The following is a 15,450-nucleotide window of genomic DNA, read 5'->3' as shown; positions in this document are numbered from 1 at the left end:
GGACCTGACACTTGGCTGTGGAGTTTCTGGGGCTTCTAGTCTTCCCCCCAATATGTGGAACAACATCTGAGGAGAGAAGATGTGTCCCTTAATAGCCTCTTTTACATGAAGATGCGTCCTCTTAACAGCTTTGCCTTCTCTTCAGGGAAAGAGGGGGAGGAATAAGGAATCTCACTGAAAGCTTCAATGGGATAGAAGAAGAGATATTATTTCAGCACCCCTCACCCCAGAGAAAAAAAGCCCAGGAGCAACAAAATGGCTCTGTCTGGTCTCTTGGGTGACATGGTGTCAGGAGGAAGCTTGATTCAGCATTGTTTCAGCAATTCTTGTTAGGCCTGACATACTCTCTACATTAACACACTGTTGTCATAATCTGTATCTAAAAGGTGTCGTGGAAAAATCATATACAAACTGGTACCAAAATCATTGCATGATGTACAAATGGGGTATGTACAAAGAGTTATAAATATGTGCTAGAACTGTGTTTGTTTGCCAAGCAATGCAAAAACCCAGTCTGCCCTAGACAAAGGAATACGTGTTTCTATTTGACCAGCCTGGTCATCAGGCAGAGACAGTGAAGGTACATTTACATATAAGGTAAACAAAGGTAACAAGCAGTGGGGAAGACAGCATGACATCTACAGCCAAGGAGGACAGAGAAACTTTGGGCTTATTTTTCAATGAATACATTTGAAAGATTTACTTTACTATCAAAGAAGGGGAGAGAGCCATCTAAGTTATCCTTCACCAAAGGAGTCAGAGAAATGAAGTACTTTGAGCTCTGTGTGTTGGATCCTGACTAAAGAATGGGCCGGCCATGCTGGGAGAATGACTGTGGGGAGAAAACCTTCTTTGAACAAAAGACTCGTTTGTTGAGTTTTTGTCTTAGAAAAATATTTTTACTGTTGTTTGTAGCCATTTCTATTCTTATTCCTTTTCTTGGTATCACTTAAACCTATGTCCCCTTTTTAATAAACTTGTTTTACTTTTACCATTATGCAGCTCAGTGCTTTGACTGAAGTGGAGCGTTAAGTTAATAAGTTAACTAAGTTTAGTTAATAAGCTTCACTGTACTGTCTTTAAAGGAGCAGTGAAATAAGATTTTGTGGGTGCTACAGTAAGAGGTGCTGACAACTGCGGAGAAAGACATTGTGGAGGGAGAACTTGGGGCTGAAAGGTTGTTGAGGTCACGCTGCAAAGAGTAACTGTATGGTGGAAACTAGGGTGTGACCTGCCTGCTTGTATGCTTGCTGTTGGTGTCAGAGCTGTCAGACACAGAAGCATAGCATTGCATTAAGGCACTCAGAGGTGCAAGACAGCTGTCAACTTACCCACTTACTGCCCTGCGTGAACCAAGAGTGTCACATTGCTCTGCTTTTATCTGGTGGGGTGTGTTGGATTTGGCAGCTTTGGTGTATGTTGGTTGATAGTTTAATAAAACACAACTTTCCTCTGGCAAGTTTAAAATCTTCTATAATGCAAGGAATTGCATCAAGTGTTTCAAAAATTTTCTAAGGAAGGACCCTAAGCCCTCTCTTTTTATTTGTTGTTTTTAAATCAATACAGGTTCTCTGTCTTGATCTAGTCATCTCCTAAATGATGATATTCATAGGAATGCGGGAGGGTAGCACCAGAGAGGTACCCTCCTCCCCTACAACTCCACACATTGTCTATGTTTATATACATACATACATACTTGTGCTTGAGTGGCTAGGGGCCTACTTTGGGACTTGATTAACTTTTAGACACCTCCTCGCCTCTCAACCCCATTCTCTTCCCCCTATTGCATCCTGTCACCATAAGATGATGCAATACCACATCATTGCATGACTTTGCAATGCATCACAGCAACCACAGTAATTGAATGAAATGCATATCACAGCTATTTAGGGCCCAGATTTGAAAAAAAAGAAAAGAAAAAAAAGGGGGTCTTTGGAATCTATATTTAAGCACCTAAATAATTCTGAGTTTTTCAGAAGCACTGAGCACCTGCAACTCTCATTGACTAAGACATTTTGCATATCCTCTGTACCTCCCAGTCCTGGTCTGTCAGTATGTTTAGCTGGTCAGACAACCCAGTGGTTAAAATGCCAGTGGTTGCCTGAAGTTCTGTCTACACTAGATTGCAGCTCAACCAGCGATAGCAGCAGTGAGAAATTTTATAGGAAAGAAACTAGTATAAACAGGGACTATTTACAGCAGAACTTTCCCATCTTTGAACAAAAATTTACTATAAATACCGGGAAAAGTTTCTTTTTATCACAGGCCAAGCATAAGATCCTGAAAGACTTCTGTTTTTGCTTGTTTGTTCTGTTCTAAGGGACAAATTTGTTGAAATTCTATGATATTTTGCTTAGCACATCGTGTCCAAACAATGTGAAAAATTGAAATCAGGAAAGAATATACAGTATTCACAACAAAACAATTTCAATAATATCTTATGTGTTCAATAGGAAAAGGATAAGTATAAATCATAATCATGGAGGCATGGAGTTCAAGGCCAGAAGAGACCATCAGATCACCTAGTCTGACATCCAGCATGCCACAGGCCATCAAACCTCACCCACTTCTTCCTGCATTGAACCCAATAACCTGGATTAAAGTATTTATAACCCTCAGGAGACTAAACCTATTGTGTACCACAGGCAGAGACCAGGAGGGACCAAGATGCACCAATGCTGGAGGCTCCTGCAATTGGACAATTGTTTTTGTGAGACTGACCCAGAGGATTCTAGCAAGTGACCCATGCGCCAGGCTGCAGAGAAATGTGAAAAGCCCCAAGGTCCCTGCTAATCTGACTTGGAGGAAAATTCCTTCCTGACTCCAAAAATGACAATCAGTTTTGACCATGAGAATGTGGGCAAGACTCACCAACAGAGCATCAGAGAAAGAGAATTCTCTGTACCACCTTAAAGCACCAGGCCACCCCATCTGGTGTTCCAGCTCCAGCTGTGGCTATCTCTGGTGCTTCAGAGGAAGGCAGAAGGGGAACAAAAAACAAACAGAATAAATGACACATAAATGAACCTGTTCCCACTGAAGTGAATGGCAAAACTCTCATTGACCCATTGAGAAGTAGGAGCGAGCCCATAGACAAGTAATTTAGCTTGTTTGCATTTTATTATCATTGGAAACTACTTTGCAACATATATTTATAATAAATGTAGAAACTTTTCACTTGGAAGTGATAGAAATCACATACTGATATAAATAAAAATTAAGGTAAAATTTCTGTTTTTGTGCACCAAAAATGGAAAGTTTAATAGAGCACTTAACCTGGCGAAGGAAAAGAGGGTTCATGTTATGGTCTGGATGCCTTACTTTGTGTGCTTTGGTAGGATGAGAATCCTGGCCATATACTCTTTAAATGGCATAACTTATTCTGTAAAGTGTTTGCACACAAAGGTCAATTGTCATTTGACTGAGTGTTTTGATAGATCACCCCTAGGATGTTGGCCATGCTTAACTGGCCATTTTTCTTTCATTAGATATGACTGTTTGCATTACTGTATTTGCCAAGAACATATTAACCTACAGTAGAATGGTATGTGATAGTGAGGCAATACCTGTACCGCTTATGAATTTTGATTGATATTGTGAAGTTGTGTTATGAAAATTCGTTGTGTCTTGAGTGCTTATATATGTGTTGGTCCACCATTGCTGACAGGCCCTGTAGCATGTACGCACCAGACCGATACAATACAAAGGTGCTTAGGACTTAAAGACCCGATTCAGGTGCAAACATCTGGGACATGGATGAGCTGTATCCTTAGAAAACAGTTTTAGCTGACTCCAGAAAGGAGGCAGGAAGGTAGGAGCAATGGAAAGTTACCAGGAGTAGAACAAAAGAGACCAGGTGACCACAAGGAGTTTTAAATAAAGAAATACACAGGAATAGGGGGAGTGAGGCAGAAAAAGGAAGGGTGGGGCAGGAGTGAGCAATGTCACAGAAGCATGAGGGAGAGACCAGTATGCACTAGCTTGCATTTGGTGGGAACTCTGCCTGCCTCGATCCATCTGGTTTCCCAAGGACTCACAAAGCCAGAGTGGACTAGAAAGTGAGGGTTATTTGTGGTGTCATCTGTTCATTCTTTTGTATGATCCATACTCTCCAGTGCATGACACAATTAAGTATAAAAGAACATAAAGCCATAGGCGCAGACTCTGTCAGTGCTCCAGGGCTGGAGCACCCATGGAAAAAAAAATAGTGGGTGTTCAGCAGCCACCGGCGGCCCCACAGATCAGATCCTCTCCCTTCCCCCTAGTGCCTCCCGCCTGCTGGTGGCCCTGCCGATCAGCATCTCCCCCTCCCTCCCAGGGCCTCCCGCCCACTGCTGTCAGCTGTTCAGTGGTGTGCAGGAGCCACTGGGGTGGAGGCAGAATGGGTGTGATAAAGGGTGGGGCCTTGGAAGGGGTGGAGTGGGGGCAGGACCTGGGACCGAGCAGGGGTCAAGCACCCCTGGGGAAATGAGGAAGCTGGCACCTGTGCATAAAGGTGTTATACTCTGTACAGTCTGTTTATTGACTGCTTCACACATACTTCATGCCCTGAGAGAGAGTTATTAAACTGTAAACCAGAACCTTCACTCCTTTGGGTAGAATTCTGGGAAAAGGGGGTGTTTTGAGTTACCAGGATATCTCAGGGATCATTCAGTGCTGTTCCTGGGGCCCAGAGCAGTGGGCTGAGAAGCCCCATTTCCTAGAAAGGTTAACAGACTGCGAGTCAGTGCCCAGGAAATGTGCCAGAGAAGTCTAGAGAGGAATCAGTACTGGAGCCTGCTGAAGCATTTAGAGCTTGAAACACCCCAGGGATCCAGAGTAGCAAAGGCTTGGATTCCCAATACAGCAGTCCTGGTGGGCAGCTGGAACAGGGTACTTGGTAGGATCTTTGACAAGTATTTACACTCTTTTTGAAAGCTTTTTGTTGATTAAAGGGAGCAGAAAAGCTTTCTTAATTATAATTAAATATATTTGTATCATTTGCTATATTTTCTACATTTATAAAAAAACAGGTTTAAACAAAAAAATTTGATACAGACCATAGCCTATGAAATACACTTAAAAATCCATATAGGTGGTTAGTCAAAATATTTTTTAATGATACAGGATAGCAATATCCATCAAACAAGAAATATGACATATGTTAGTTTAACAGTATTCAAAGGAAGTAAACTCTTTTTCAGTACTGTTCAAAACAAAGAAACAATGGGGGATGAATTCTCCATAGAGCAAAAGATAGACTTTCAAGAAGTCTTCATTATTTCATGTCTGTTTTGTAATTTTATACAGCAGGAGAGACGCTCAAATAGGATCTCTTTTTATGACTTGTAGTTTTATACTTATTGTTTTATACCTTCTCTCAAGCCCTTAGGCAATAACTGCCCATGCATATACCATCTAACCTTCTAGTTCTAATAAAGCTCAGTACTCTGATTCCGTGATCAAACAAAACATTTTTTTTAATCCCTTTGTTTTGTTCAGCAGCTCTGGTCATCTAATTTTCAGCATCCTTGGCTTGCTGTAAAATTAATAGCTATTCCAAACAAAAATTGGTTCATTAATGTAGGATCTTGTGCTCAATATCCCTGTCAGATATAACCCTGGCCTGTTCCTACAGAAGTAAGCTTCCCTTTGGGATGTGGATAATGATATGGTGCCCTGTTTTATTAAACTAGATGTCCAAGTAAGCTAGAATGCAAATAAATATCCCAAATAGTGCTCCTTTACTAAGGCAAATTCACAGAAGGAATTAATATTGCTCTTATTTTTTTCCTTTCTAACAATTGCCCTGATACATTATGCAGCAAATCCAAGAAATGAAAACATGGTTAGTGATATTATTCCTTTGAATGGATGATATTTATTTTAATATAAAAAAAGACAGTTAAAAAGCAGACCATGGTAATTATTTTTTGTAACACATTGTAAATTCTGAAACATGAAGGTCCTTTGAGTGCTGGTTCCTATAAGTCAGTGGTTCCCAAACTGGGGTTTGCGAACCCCCGGGGGTTTGCAGAACATTACAGGGGGTTCGCCAGAAAAATTTCACTAATGGCGGCCAGAGGACCCTGGGCATTGGAGGCAGCAGGTGGGACCCAGTTGCAGGGCAGACAGCCCGAGCCGCAGGGAGAGTGGGGCAGGGCAGTTGGGGCTGGCAGCCTGAGCCCTGCCCCCATCAGTGGGGGAGTCAGCAGCCCAAACCCCAGCGCTCCATGCGGGGCTGGAAGCCTGAGCCCCAGGGAGAGCGGGGCCAGGCAGCCCGAGCCCTGCCCCCATCAGCGCGGGAGCCGGCTGCCTGAACCCCAGCGCTCCACGTGGGGCTGGCAGCCTGAGCCCCAGGGAGAGCGGGGCCGGGCAGTTGGGGCTGGCAGCCCGAGCCCCGGCGGTCAGCAGAACCTGCAGCCCAAGCTCAGTGGAGCTCAGTTGACCAGGGCGGTCAATGGGTCCAGCAGCAGGAGCCTCTCAGAGTGTGGAGGAAATTTAAACTTAAATCCCTGGAAATATTCATTTTTAGGAGGGGGTTCATGAGATTTCACAATTTAGTGAAAGGGGTTCGCAGGCTGTTAAAGTTTGGGAACCACTGGTATAGCTATTCACTATGGCTACGCATACGCCCAAGACTGAAAGATTCTTCACTAGTAGTGTCCATAGGTCTTTTCCTGTGCCTTCATGTGCTCCAAACTGAGGGCATATGGGTGACATGAACCAACTGGCTTTCTAGTTCCTTTCTACTGCTCATGGGCCAATAGCATCCACAGCTTTCCTAGCATTCCTGCCTTCTATTCAGGTTTGATTTTTTTTTTGTAAATAGTTTTATTTTATTCTAGTTAGAGTAGTGTTGGGGGTAGGAGTTATCTTCCAGGCCACCCCCACTCTTCAGAGCACCTATTATGCCTCAAATCCTCAGCTTTATGTCCCACTTGGCCTGCCCCCAGGTCTTCCCAGTTAGTGATCCCTAAGCCTCCTTTTTGTGCTGCCTTGGGGAGTGTCTCATTTCATTCATGTGCAATCTTGAGAATTCTGGGTTAGGAAGCATTTGATGGAACTCTAAGGCCACAGCACAACCCTGGGGTTGCTGACACCCCATGTACATCAGCAGGATCTGCCATTATCACCCTTTTGGACATGGCATTTTGCAGTCATGGACAGTAAGAGTGCAGATTTAAAGACTCTACCAGGTGTGTATGGGAAGAAGGTAAAAGAAAACACTCTTAAGAAGCAGTTGAAATCTGCACTTAAACTCTCTAACATGTCTGCATCCTCTACCCCTTCTAACTCAGACAAAACTCTATGCCCCAGTATGCATCTGCAGCTCCCAGCAAACATGGGCCAATACTGAGAGACAGGGATACCCACAGCCCAACCAGGGATGGGTCTGGTTCCATCATCAGAGAAGGAAAGGAGAGTGTGATCACCCTCTGCACTGGCGGTTCCACACTTCATGAGGAAGAGGGACTTAGTGGTACTAACAGCTACCTCCTGCACTGTCCAATTCACGTACACACGAGCCCCTTCTCACTCTTCTGCTGGACCCAGCTATGCTATTCTTGAGGAACTAGGGTCTACACCAACTCAGAGTCACTGCTACTCTCTGTTCCAGTGATCTCCAGAGAGGTACTTACACCATCAGTACACCACTCCCTGGTCCCTTCCACCAGCTGGGATGTTGACCTGTGAGCATCAAAAGTGTGCCACTCACCAATTCAATTTACCAATCATGGCTTAAGACATGAGGTACTGACAGCTCTGCCTGTATATGCCAAGGACTTATTCCTCCAGCAAGATTGAGGCCGATGCACAGACCACTCCAATGGCCAAGATGTGGCATGGGTGCCCTCTCAGTGCCACAAGACATACCAGCAGGCCTGGGACCAGTGGTGCCCTCCACTATGGGGTTGTATACCCATACAACCCTATATCTGGGCTTTATTGGCACCCGTGGGTCCCATACTTTGGGCCTCCTGACTCCAAGGGATCAGAGCAGGAATATGAACACAACTCTTCTTAGCGGGAAAAGCCTCAGCCCCCCCTCCTTTCACCCAGAAGCACTGTGAAGAGGAGGAACACCCCAACCAGCTGGAACTACCTGATCCATCTGCAGCTCTGTCTTCCCTGGCTCCTGACAAAGCAGTGATGCTGGTCTCACCTTCACCACCTGATGATTTTAAACAACTTTAGGACCTCTTGAGGATGATTGTGAAGGCTTTACAGATCCCTCTGGAAGAAGTTCAGGACCCTACTCACAAGCTTCTGGGCATCCTTCAAACTATGGGCCCTGGTAAGGTAGCACGTCCCATCAATAGGGTCTTATTAGAATTGGCTCCAGCTGTTTGGCATACTGCAGTTAACTGTGCCCCAACCCCAAAAAAGACTGAGAAGAGATACTTTTGTCTCATCTAAAGAGGCAGAATGTTTTTCCCCCATCCTGTCCCAACTTTGCTAGTAGTTCAAGCCAGTACCAAGCACAACAGATTGAAGTGGCCTTGGTTACCCCATCCAATAGGGAGAAAACTGGACCTTCCTTGAGAGGAAGAGCTTCTCTTTTACCAGCCTACAATTCCAGATGGCAAATTACCGGGCTCTGGATGTTGAAATGACTCATTACAATAAGGTGTCTCCATTTGCTAGCAAGCTTCCCCAGGAGCTCAATCTACAATTTCAGGCTGTTCTGGATGGTGGATAGCTTAGTTGTCCCTCCAAACATCTTTCAAAGCTACTGACCCCACTTCCCGCTCCATGGAGACTTCAGTAGTTATAAGGTGGGTTTCTTGGCTTCAGTCATTGAGGTTTCCTATTGAAGTCCAAACAATGGTAGAAAACCTCCTCTTCAAGGGTAACCTTATGTTCAGCAAAAAAAGAAAAAAAGACAAATCATTACACTCTCTCAAAGACTCCCAGGTTACTCTCTGCTCGCTGGGGATTTACATCCCAGCCCCTTGGAGGAAGTAATCTAAGCCACTGTCATAAACAGCGTCTCACTCCCCATCCCTTCTTCCATCAATAAGCTTATGAGCCACCCAGGAAACCAGAAGTTACACCATTGCAGGCAGAATGCACCCCATACCATTGCTTCCCCCCCTCACCAGCTATCCCATGCCAAGAAGTCATTTTGATGGGACCTTCAAGAGCTAAAAACCAGTCTTGGTGCATCCATACAGTCCCTACCCCCTTCAGTGGCCACATGTTTCATTTCTTTCCAGTGTGGCAACATGTTACTTCAGACAGATGGGTCTTGGAGATTATCTCCACTGGTTACACAATCAAATTCCTTTCCATTCCTACACCAAATGCCCACTCCCTGTCCCTCTTCAGGGATCCCTCTCATGACAGGCTCCTCAGACAGGAGGTAAACGCCCATCTTCAGTTAGGACCCATAGAACCCATGCCTCCTCAACACAGGGGGAAGGGTTTCCTATTTGAGATACTTCCTCATTCCAAGAAGGAGACCCATTCTAGATCCCAGACAGCTGAATGTCTTCATATTCTGTTTGAGATTCAGGATGACCACTCTGGATTCCATAATCTCTGTTGTATTAATTAAGGAGGAATATATGGGCTAAAGGTGTAAAAATAGTCCAGTCACTGTCCAATATGAAACAGTGTTAAGCAAGATTTGGGTTTTGGTATTCAGAGACCTCAGCCTGATTAATACCATGGCAAACACACCATTGAAAAGCCTTTAAAACTTTTATCAAACACAACAAGAAGGGAAAACAGTCTTTGAAAATGTGAAGTATTACATAAGACTTTCATATTAACATCCCCTTTTCCTTTTCCCTGTTAGCTGGAGAGCATTTTTAGAAGGAAAACCCTCCCTTGTCTGACAGTCTTTTAGATTATATTAAAGATTGTAATAACTATCCTTTTGGGGAAAAATAAGAAGTTAGTTGAGATGGGCTGGAGTTGCTGTTGCTGCTGTTGTTAAAGTTCAATCCTTTTTCATCCCAGGTGGTGTTTTGGGATCCAGAAGTGGTAGTGGGTTCCTCTGTCTGGCCTGGTCAGGACAGAATATCTCTCAAGATCATGATGTAGGACCCGGGGTCCTAGGAGATGATGGGGGTGGCAGCCATGATGGTGAAGATCACTCCAGTAGTCAGTTTTTCTCCCTAAAGTCTGTTTCTTTAAGGACCCCGAAAGGGAGTGATGGGTGGAATAGTCCATACCCTCATTAGGCCTAATTCATGGACAAAATAGTTTCCAACACACTGATTTTCATCACTGACTTCTGGTTCCCACTTTTATTGTGTACCAAGCATGATCTTCACACAGTCCTAGAGTTAGATCAGTAGGCATTTGTGTTTGGACTAATTCAGTCTGTCTCCCTTTCCCCATCAATGTTTGTTATAGGTTATTGTGACATGAACTTTCATTTACTTTTTACAGTAGCGATCACAATTAGGGTAAATTTGTAGGCCCAATTATCACAACATCCTTTTCCTCAACAAAGGTGACTGGTTTGCAGTTCTCAGTTTGAAGGATGTCTCTTTTCATATAGACTTTCACCCATCTCACTGGAATTTTCTGTGCTTTTTGGTGGGACTAGAACATTACAAGTACAGGGTTCTTTTTGGCCTCTCGACATCCCAAAGAGTTTTCACAAAGGAATTCGCGGTGGTAGCAACACACTTGCATCACCAGGGCAGTCCAGTTTTTCCTCTAACCTCTAAGACTAGCTGCTCACAGGACAGTATACTCAGTTTCCTGCAATTTGTAGGACTTCAGATGAACCTAGAAATGTCCGGTTTAATCACCATGCAGATTATAGAATTGATTGGAGCAACTCTGGACTTGACTTCACCCAAAGCTTACTTACCTAAAGACAGGGCCTTGCAATCAGGGACCTCCAAAATCACCTAACTCTGACTGAGTCCATAGAAAACAGCTCATTTCTGTCTGGTCCTTCTCATACACATGGCTGCCTGCAGATACAAAACACTCTTCACCAGGCTCCATCTTCATTGCCTTCAGGCATGGCTGTGTATGGTGTGGGTGCTGAATAGAGATACCTTAGTCAAGTTATGATCCCTCAGAGTGTTCTGTCTTCTCATCTGGTGGGGGAAAAAAAGAAATCTGTGTTTGTAGAGGTTCCCTATGTGTCCCCTCCACCTACAAAGAATCTAAGCACAGACCGCCCCCTTCCCCCTAAGTTGGGGAGCACATCTGGACATCCAAAGGTTGCAAGGTTCTTGGACCCAACAGGAGTCCCAGTTACATATCAATCTTTGGGCAGTGCATGAGGCTTACAAAAGGTTTCTGCTTTTCATATGTTCACATCATGTCAGACAACATAACAGCAGTATTCTACATAAACAAGAGACAAGCTCTGGAATTGGTGCATCTGACACCAGATCACCCTTTCAGCAGTGCACCTTCCCAGAGTAATGAACACTATAACAGACAGCCTCAGCAGAGACCACTTGCACAGAGACTGTGAGTGGGTACTTCACAATTTGGTGGTGCAGAACGTCTTCTGTCAGTGGAGCTCCCTGTCATGGGACCTCTTTGCATCCCAGTAAGAAGAAATGTCCGGCCTATTGCTCCTGTGTTGCTCAAGGGCACAATTCCAGAGGGGATTCATTCATGGTTCAGTGGTCATAGTCACTAGTGTATGCATTCCGACTCATTCCCCTCCTACATCATGTCCTGAACAAGATCAAGCAGGACAAATTGACAGTGATCCTAGTGGTTGAGACAGTTTTGGTTCACCAGTATCTACTAGATGTCCATGTGTCGCTGAACCTTCCGACTCAGAACAAAGGCAAAACTGTCCATCCCAGCCTGATCTCCCTCCACCGCACAACTTAGCTTTTGGATGGGTGACAAGCATAGAAAAGTCTTGCTGCAAGGAAGTCCAATCCATCCTCAGACACTGCAGAAAGGCTTCCATGAGAAAATACTATGCTGTCAAGTGGAAGAGATTTTTCATCTGGTGCCAGCATTGCCACGTACATCCATTGGATTTTGGCATTTCTACCATTGGAATATCTCCTTTCCCTGAAGTCTTTGGGTTTATCCATTAGCTCATTGTGTGTGCACCTGGGAGCAATCAACGCTTTCCATTCTCCAACAGATAATTATGTGATGTATACCCACCCTTTGACCATGACATTTCTGAGGGGTCTTGTCAGAGCCTCCAGTATCAGTGCCAATTCCTAATTGGAACCTTAACCTCCTACTGTCGGCACTTGTGAATCCACCATTGGAGTCTTTGGCCTCCTGTTCCCTTCTCCATGTATTTATGAAATTAGTCTTCCTAACAGCAATCACTTCAGCTAGGAGAGTTGGGGAGCTTGTGGCTTTTATGGCAGACCCTCCCTACATGGTGTTCCATAACAAAGTGTCCCTAAGGTTACATCCCAAATTCATCGCAAAGGTTCCCTCCACATTCCACCTGAATTGGACTCTCCATCTAGCGGTATTCTACCTGAAACCTCTTGACACTAGAGAGGCTAGGAGACAACTCCCTGGCTATTTGTAGAGCTTTGGCTTTTTTACCATCAAAGGATGAAGCCCTTTTGAAAATCCCTGAGATTATTCTTCTCCTTTGCCAAGTGGATGAAAGGGGAGGAAATTTCATTTCAAAAGTTCCCAAATTAGATAGTAGAATACAGCCTGCAGTGTTATTATATGATCATAGCTCCTCCTCAAGGTGTGAGGGCCCACTCAACTAGAGCACACAACCTCTGTACCTCGACTAGAGCATATACTACATCTCTGCAAGGCATACTTTTTGTAGAAATCTGTAGAGCAGTGACATGGAGCTCACTGCACATGTTTACTAGACAATACATATTGGTTCAGGCATCTTCAGCATCCTTTGGTATGGTAGTCCTGCAATCTGTGGTTTACCCTGGGTCTTCACACCATCCTCCTCAAGGAGTACTGCTTGTGAGTAACCCACAGTGAATATCTACAGGTACCAGCATTAGAAGAAGACAGGGAGGTTACTTACCTTTATGGTAACTGGAGTTCTTCAAGATGTGTGGTCTGTGTTGGTATTCCACGACCTGTCCTCCTTCTCCTCTGCTCAGTTATTTACTTGATTTACAGTAGAGTAGGAACTGCAGAGACAGTTTGTCTGTGCCATCACTTGTGCCCTTGGTTCGGAGCACAAGGAGGCACAGGGCACAGGTGAACCAACAGATGCTGCTAGTGAAGAATCTTCCAGGCTCAGGTGCATGGAGCACATGAGAACCCACAATGAATATCCATAGGGACCACACATCTCAAAGAATTCCAGTTATTGTAAAGTATGTTACCTTCCTTTTCTTAGAAAAAATTATACAAGAACAAATATTTTTTAATTTAATTAAAAAAAAATAATCTCCAGAAGCCAGGAAATAAATCAGTCTTCCAAGTTCACCAATCTTGGCCACTAAACCATACGTATTCTGTGGTCCACAATTCAGTGCATCAGATATTGTGGCCAGACATTTAATTAGGAGATATAATTATATTCTGTGAAGTGGTTTAATTTCTTGCAGGTTAAATTTTGACCATAATATGAGCAAGATGTTATCAAGCAGCATGTTTTGGAACATTTCTGTTTGCTGAAGAATGAACTACTATATTCTCTCTTGTATCCACAGGTTGGAGCCCAACCAGATGGTTATTCTGTAGTTCATAGAAAATGTCACTCTCAGTTTACTGACACAGCAGATTATAGAAGACATGGTATCAACACATGGCAAGATGAGAGTGGTATATATGCCAATGCTGATATAAAGCAAAAGGTCTTCCCAGTAACTAATCCTATACCCTCAAATGTGCATGAAGATAACTTCTAAGCAGTAATAATGGAGTCTGAAATAGACACATTGTATGTCATGTATTAACTATTTTCCAAATATTCCAATAAATATTTTTGAAATGCTTGCTACAGTAGATGCATTGTTCTGCAAGTGATCTCTTTATATTGGGTTGCACTATTCCTACATTGTATGAAGGTTTCCTATATATGGAGTATTTTTTATGATTAAGCATTTTATGGAGCTTTTACAGATTATATATACACTGATCTTAGCTGAACACTGTTGCTCTGATGGGAGAGTTTATCATGGGAAGCAATGACTCTGAAAAAGCTTTGGGGGTTGTGGTGGATATGAGCTCCTGTCACGGGGCACATCACTTACTGGCTGGTGCCTTCTCCTGGTCCCTCTGGGGATTAGCTCAAGGCAGACACCCTCCCGGACCGCGGTTTGCATACCATCACTCTGTCTCTGCATCTGCCTGCAGCCCCTCTTGCTGCCTCAGGAACCACAGTGTCCTCTTCATGGCTCTGCCCTCTGGCCATGTCACCATCTATGTTTTCCCCCTATTGGGGATTAGTATTGTAGTCCAATAATTATGCCACTTCCCCAGTGTTGGTGGTGGTGGTGGTGGGGAGAACCCAGGCCCACCCACTACTCCGGGTCCCAACCCAAGAACTCTGTTGATGGCAACCTCATGCTGCTCTCCTTGGAACTGCTCACTGCTTTTCCCAGAGCCTCTTCCCCATGCCTCTGCACCTACTCCGCCCTTACCTCGGGACCTTCAAGCACTGAGCTGTCCATGGTGCTAGTACTTCTTCCACCTGCTGGGAGCCCAGCCCTTCACTCCATGAGCTCCAAACAGCTACTGACCCTGCTCTACCCTGAAACTCCTCTTATCTGAGCCTGCCAGGCCCAGCTTGGTTTGCTCCCTGCAGCTCCTCCCTGATTGGCTGCGCCTCATACAGCCTCTCAGGGCTGCTCGGAGGTTTCACTTCCACTGCTCCCTGCTGAGATTAACCCTTTCTGCACCTGTGTGGGCAGACACCTCATCACAGCTCCCAGTGCAATGCTCTAGCCTAATGGGCTAATGCACTCCTTGGACATATAAATGGGAATCTTGAGTAGGAACAGAGAGGCTATTTTCCTCTGTATTTGGCACTGGAATTCTGGTGTCACAATTCAGGAAGGATGTTGATAAATTGGAGAGGGTTCAGAGAAGAGCCACAAGAATGATGAAAGGGTTAGAAAACAAGGTGTGTGCACTCAAATGCACACTGACCTTTATACATATAATTACTGTGACTGTGTGTGCAGATGGTTATTATACACTAACGAGTTACCTGTATGCACAGTGACAAATATGAATGTGACTCTGCAGGTTTGTGAGAACTTTTTGCCCTCAGTCCTCTTTTCAGAATTGGTTCCTTAATCTAGAAACAAAGTGGATAGTTATACCAAATGCATGCAATGAAAACTGCTGAGGCCAGGCACCTGCTGGTGATGAGATGATGTAAGCTCTCTCTTTTGCGGTGGAAGCAAGGAAGGCCAGGAGTAATGCTGCAATACAATATCATAAAAAAGAGATGTCAAATTCAGTGTAATGTTGCAGAGATGTCTGACCTGACTGTATAGCCTGATTGCCACCTGCTGTGCCACTGATATGGAAAGTCTAAGGCAACTTTAATCACGGCATCAACTA

The 15,450-nt window shown here is 44.2% G+C and overlaps 1 protein-coding gene across 2 annotated transcripts in view; it reads left to right on the top strand.

The window, feature by feature from the left end:
- Positions 1 to 13,899, top strand: part of CFAP95 (cilia and flagella associated protein 95) — a 50,787-nt gene extending 36,888 nt beyond the window's left edge. Inside the window, exon 6 of one of the 2 annotated variants that reach the window (XM_007065567.4) lies at positions 13,590 to 13,899. In XM_007065567.4, coding sequence (XP_007065629.2) covers positions 13,590 to 13,787 — 198 coding nt within the window. In that variant the 3' untranslated portion in view covers positions 13,788 to 13,899. Of the gene's footprint in view, positions 1 to 2,645; positions 4,409 to 13,589 lie in introns of those variants that run through there. The other variant, XM_043547390.1, reaches the window with a different exon arrangement.
- The last annotated feature ends 1,551 nt before the right edge of the window (positions 13,900 to 15,450 follow it).

Source organism: Chelonia mydas, chromosome 5 (genome assembly GCF_015237465.2).
Source record: "Chelonia mydas isolate rCheMyd1 chromosome 5, rCheMyd1.pri.v2, whole genome shotgun sequence".
In the NCBI taxonomy this organism is placed as follows: Eukaryota; Metazoa; Chordata; order Testudines; family Cheloniidae; genus Chelonia; species Chelonia mydas.
Note: the sequence above shows the minus strand (reverse complement) of the source record. Positions and strands in the feature narration are given on the sequence as shown.